The sequence below is a fragment of the Opisthorchis viverrini genome (assembly GCF_000715545.1).
Source record: "Opisthorchis viverrini unplaced genomic scaffold opera_v5_126, whole genome shotgun sequence".
In the NCBI taxonomy this organism is placed as follows: Eukaryota; Metazoa; Platyhelminthes; class Trematoda; order Opisthorchiida; family Opisthorchiidae; genus Opisthorchis; species Opisthorchis viverrini.
In genome coordinates, this window is record NW_008751787.1 from 491,465 (window position 1) to 497,593 (window position 6,129).

General features: G+C 47.4%; 1 protein-coding gene across 1 annotated transcript in view; it reads left to right on the plus strand.

Annotated features, from left to right (window-relative positions):
* Positions 1-306: 306 nt before the first annotated feature.
* Positions 307-6,129, plus strand: part of T265_06361 (hypothetical protein) — a gene marked incomplete at both ends in the record, with an annotated part of 30,267 nt that continues 24,444 nt past the window's right edge. The window contains 9 exons of the mRNA XM_009171602.1: positions 307-351; positions 434-455; positions 492-1,324; positions 1,360-1,392; positions 1,430-1,705; positions 1,742-1,801; positions 1,834-1,911; positions 1,948-2,449; positions 2,483-2,630. Of these exons, the coding sequence (XP_009169866.1) occupies positions 497-1,324; positions 1,360-1,392; positions 1,430-1,705; positions 1,742-1,801; positions 1,834-1,911; positions 1,948-2,449; positions 2,483-2,630 (1,925 nt within the window). The remainder of the gene's footprint in view (positions 352-433; positions 456-491; positions 1,325-1,359; positions 1,393-1,429; positions 1,706-1,741; positions 1,802-1,833; positions 1,912-1,947; positions 2,450-2,482; positions 2,631-6,129) is intronic.

Here is a 6,129-nt window from a genome sequence, read left to right on the forward strand (position 1 = left end):
GGGTTCCGTGGTTAGGGTGGTCACACTGCCCACGATAACCACGTTTTTCCTCTGTGAATTTCCAGATGAGCGAGCAACCACCATTGTATCAGCAAAATACATTAAATGCTGCAGCGTAGGTTGCGAATTCCAGTATATGTTATACTTTTTCTAGGGGCTCCAGAATTAATGATCCACACATGATGGTAAATATCCCTTTCGTGTGTTAACCTTCCCTCTGATTTTAGTCTGTGCCGTACTATGTAAGTGACGTGGCTTGCTCTGGTTTAATGTTTTTCTGACTGTCGGTGTTTTGGACAGGTATATTTGAAAACCCCAGCGCCTTTTGCCCCGGTTGAATGTCCTAGGACCGTAAGATACCTCGTTGGACGTTGTGTTTCTTGTTCAGTCGTTCATTTCTCATACTAATTTTGGTGTACTTTGTTCTTTACAGCAGCCCCAAGCACCGCGTTTAGGTATGTTGCGCACTTAGTTGTATTCCCACTTTTCAGACGCAATGAGTTTCACCACAGGCGCTGCTGTCCCAATACATAATTACTATCAGTGTGTGGTGAGGCCTCCGGAGCAAGTAAACTACCTATACGGGATGCAGCGAATGCCGGTATTGTGCCAAAACATGATTCGCCCATATCTTGATCCCCCAATCCCAAACCAGATGACCAATAGTGTTGACTACGGACCATTAGGTTTCCCCCCTTACCAAACTATCTATCCACCGGCTGCACACACCAGCCAACCCTTGCAAAGCAGTGCGCCTATTCAAAGGCCGATCACTCCAGCAGCGTCGGTCGCTCCTCCGCCTCGCTTCACGAAGTCTCGTGAGAGGTGTCCCTTGCAGGTAAAAGACCCTACAACTGGCGCCAACGTCGACTTATCTCAAACGGAACCCAGGGATTCCCAACCAACCCCAAACGAGGAGCCTCCCCGTATCGCCACTCCCGAAACAGTAACTCCAAACGATACTTCAGTAAATGAAGGCACCCACGACCCTGTGGGTGGTCCTTCTGAAGTCCAGGTACCACCTGAACTTGTCCAGGGAGAAGAGTCTGTGATCACAGATGTATACGGTGAGCAAAAACTACATGAACAACAAGAACCACCTCGGCAGTATGGTGAGGTCGTCGAGCAAGTCTTAGAAAATGGTTCATCTGTGGAACCCCCAATGTCCAAGAAAGTTATTGATGATTTCATTGAAGTCGAATCTGGCGAAGAAACTGATGATAGTGATGTGGAGGACGCCGCGTACCGACGCATTTATCCAAGGGAGTTTTTACTCACATGCAAGGATTCTCCTGTTGCCAGAGTACCTCTTCAGGAATTGGCGGTATGTTGTGTGTTCAACATCTTACTCTGTTCTAGACATATTTTGCAGATTACAGCCGACCTCGCAAGGTAAGCTATCCTCAGTATTCTCAGTGCAAACTTTCAGGGTCATCGGAATACCGGTCGTGCCGCTCCCCAGAGGATAATCCGATTACCAACAGGATTAACGGTCAAAAGGGTTGAGGGTGCTTTCGTGCCCTCACATCTTCGGAAAAAAGAAGGTGCCGAAACAGATCACCAAAAGGTGCTCTCCAGGGAGCTTAACGTCATTCTTAACCGAGTTTCGGATGGAAACTTATCCGAGACTATCAGTGACATTAAAAATCTAAATATTTCCTCATCAGAAGACCTGCAGTTGTTGGCGAAACTGGTCTTTCAGAAGGTAAGAGATATTTATATCACGTTACGTTCGATTCAGAGTATTCGGCAACCCAAATACAGCAAAGTATTCTCGACTTTGTGCAAGGAGCTCAAAGGAGTAAGTTGTTGTTCAGGCTTTTGATGGATTAGTTCGAGGTATCCGGATCCGAACCTTTCGAAGGCTTGATTCTTTGCCAAGCACGAGAACTTTTCCATACTCCTCTGGAGGTATGTTTATCTAAATATGGTTGCCTAGCCTTTTAGACGCTCATTTCAGAGCTGAATGCAGCGATCGATGCCAAAATAGCTGCAGCCAAGGATGAGGCTGTCAAGCGAGTTCTTGAAGATGGTCGGGAGACGAATATCGTTAAAAAAACGGAAGCTTACTATGGAAACATAACATTCTTGGCAGAACTGTTTTTATGTCGGCTTGTTACGCCGAGGATAATGACCAAGTGTCTTAGTGATCTCAGGGATTCAACAGCACCCGAGGCTCTGAATTCGATGCTTATTTTGCTTAGAACATGTGGTCAAGAGTTAGAACAGCAGTCGAAAAGCGTGGTCGAAAGCTGCTTTTCCCGCCTTAACGGATATTTGAAATCTAATAAGCTTCCTACACATCGGGTTTTCAAAATTCAAGAATTGATTGATATCCGCGATCGTGGATGGAAGGAAATAGACCATGCACATGCTCCTCCTGATGCTCCAACCAAAAGGTCGGACGAGAAAGTGCGTTGGCCTTATGGCCAGCCTTCCGTTGAACCAAGTTTGTCGGCTACTTTCATCCTTACTTTTCTAGAACGCAAACCCGCTCAAGCGAACAATCCGTTAACTCCTTCAAGTCTCGCCGTCACACAACAGTCCCTAGACTCGAGGAAGCTTGGACCTGCACATGCCAACTGGGTCCACGGTAGTGGGCTTCTGTCCAAAAATCCTGCGGAGGACAAGTAAGTTAATGAATTAAAATCTCTTCATGTCTTATAAATGAAGACATCAGTCCTAAGCGCTGGGCCTACAAGGAGACGGTCACTAATGGGATGAGTAATGGAAGAAGCGTTGTCAAGGAGCAAGAAGGGAGGCGTCAGCAAGTGTTTTTACTTACCCGTCTCGCTGTATACAGCGAGTCGGGCGACCCGTCACGGGTCCACGCGACAGCCAATGTTGCGTGAGTTTATTATTATACTTAGGTACCATGGTTGTCCTTGGGCTAAGATATTGTCACGGCGCCGAAACGTAGATAGGAGGCCGACTAAGGTACTCAACCAAAGCCTCTGGCTAAGAATAACCGCAAAGCAGCGGTGTTTGGAGGGAAATGCAAGTATATTACCATTTTCACGCTATAAATGTTTCAACCCTCAACCAGGAGTAAGGGGAGACATTCCTAAAACCTCTAACCATTGACCGCTCTGGCGTGAGGGACTGCGACTTTCGCGGGACACCCCGTGTGTAGCCCCGAAAGTGCTGGAACATAATACGTTCTTTGTATTCTCAGACTTTTGGACGTGTGGCTGAACGACGAGCTCTCCAAAAGCTTCCGTACACAAAGCGGTGTCCGTCAGGGATACCCACACTCTCCATTCATAGATGAGATAAGGATACGAGGGCTGGATTCCAACAGCTAAAGACCTAGTCATCCCTACAGGTGGCTTGGGTTCATGGTTGTACCATGCATTAGGTAGAATCGCGTCCGTATCGGCTTCAACGAAGATTTTCAGCCCTGAAACTTCCAATAGATATCCTATACATTTTGAGTATTATAAACTCACGAGTGTGCTGAGAAACTCACCAACACTTTACCTTCAGCAGTTTTTCGTGATCGCACCCAGCCTGAACACACGAACGTCAGTTGGCGCCGTGCAGCGCGCTATTCCACCTCATTTTCGAGATGCTTTGCTGCAGATCGTATATTACGCTTCATGCGGCGGTTCCATGGCCTAGGTAGGCGAAGTGTTGCCTCTGATGTATATTACTTGTGTTATTGCTGTTTGAGATGGCTCAAATGGTAACAGCGCGTATTTAGTGACCGCAAGGTCCATGCTTCGTAACCGATCTCTGACTCTCGACTTCCTCTGTCTAGGCATGGGTAATCTGGCAGTATCTCAGCCCTCGTGGTTCCTTCGGGTGGCAGCTAGGCAACGGAAGGGTGTTACACCTGGAGGATTTTTTAAGGTCTAACCGATACCACATTTTGACCGATTTATCACGGATTTACAATTCCTACAAACTTCAAACATACACCTTTTCATTATTGACTAAGGGTGCCGTTGTCAATTTGCCGGTAAGGTCCATTGGTGAGGTGGACTATTGCTCTCATTCATAACGAGATCACCTAGCCAACCTTTATCCGCCTGAGGTAGGGGGGCTCATCGGTTAAAACGAGAAGGTCCGTGGTTCGAATCCGACCTCTGCATCTGGACTCCTGTCTAGGACTGAACAACCTGGGAGTATCTCAGCCCTCGTGCTTCCGTCGGATGGCGTGACAGCTAGACACCGGAAAGGTGTTACAACTGAACGATACTGCTGAATGATGACGCCCGTTGTTGTTTTGTAGTGTTAACGTTACTCCGAAACCATCAACCAAATTTCTGCCTTCGATTGGCCGAACGAACAGTGATTGCCTACCATTTTAGATCTAATTTATCACTCCAAATGGTTGAACAGGCGCAAAGTGGCAAAACTCGCCCGACCACTCCTCGGGACTCTACTGGCAGTCGTTGACGGCCCCACCACCACATGCGTCAAATAGAAGGGTGAACAGTCAGTCATCCTCCCCCCGTGATGCTACGAGGTGGTAGAACAAGCTCAAAAATGATACCATCATCGACAGCATCACACCAGTGTTCAACGCCGATGCTTCACTTCCGTACAGTCATGGTTCGGCTTACTACATACTACATAAATTACATACTTGGCTTGCTACAATCATCCTGAGGTGCATGCACCTTCAGACACTCATTCAGACAATCTGAATGAGTGAGGGTGCGAGATGGCCCAAGTGGTTAAAGCGCGAATTTACTGACCGTAAGGTCCGTGGTTCGAATCCGACCTCCGCCTCTCGACTTCCCCTATCTTGGCTTGGGCAACCTGACAGTATCCCAGCCCTCATGCTTCCTTCGAGTGGCTTTCTTTTTTCTTTCGGACAATCTGGATGGAAAAGGACAGCGAGAACGCCATTGACATCGGTTAATAACCATGGGGATCACGCGATCCCCATCCTGGAAGGCGAGCAGCACCGACAGCACCTAAACGTGTCGTAAACTCCTTAATACCCGTCTGCCAGGTCAAGCGTTAGCCACCTGTCTGCCTCCGCCACTCTGAAATGGGCATGGAAAACAGCTCTCTTCCGCAAACGATGGTTCGGCATACATAGCACATGTGCCGACCAGCGCAGCCTGTGAAGCTGGATACATTCCTCAATGAAAGAACCCGTTGCGCAACCGAAAACTCGCTCTCTAACTGCCTCGTTACGAATCCGCCGATACCAACCCTCTTGAGTTATGGCTCTGAGACAACGATTGTCGAATACCTGTAGACGTCCCATCATGTGGTCAAGCAGCCATACGACAAAAACGGCCCGCTCTGTGCCTTGATGCACAGATCTCTTGGGTTTAATGGATATACCGCTTTGATACGATAGGTGTCTAACATCAGCAAACGTGACCCGGGACTTGCAGATTCGTGCATTGATCTCATCTGTCTCAATAGGATCAGAACTAATACAACTACGTGAAACGCTCCACAACTTCCATTACCTCTCCCTGGGTTCTGAGTGGCGCGTTCAGCGAATGCACGTCCACTAGCATGACCTTACACTCTGTGGATGCAAAGTGTGTACCAAAGGACGGGGTGACTTCTGTCAATTCATCTGAAAACACCTGCGCCTTCTCTTCGAAGATGAGAACTATTTCGTCTGCGTATTCCAAATCGACAAGGTCTTCTTAGGCCATTTGAGCGCTAGGGTTTTGGAGACCTGTTGTGTACGACGGGGGTCGGAGTGCAACGACAATCAGAATGACAATGGAAAAGACTGAGGGCCCTAAGGCTAGGCTTTGTTCATCCAAAACTTTGACACTGAGAGCTGGAAACGGATGAAAGTGATTTAGCAATAAATGATGAAACGTTTGAAAAACAGTAAATATACAACATCCACCCCCCCACAGAGATGAAAGTTCTCAAGAGTTTGATTTATAATTGAATAATGCCAGGCCTCTGTTGCGCAGTACATACGGCCGTGTCCGCTGTTGTTGTATAACCAATGGGTGTTCAGAAGAATTCGACATTTCACTTTCCGAAGCATAGTCAGATAGTTCGGGCTTAATAAATGAATCAGCGTTGGACTGCNGTGTCCGCTGTGTATAACCAATGGGTGTTCAGAAGAATTCGACATTTCACTTTCCGAAGCATAGTCAGATAGTTCGGGCTTAATAAATGAATGAATGTTGGACT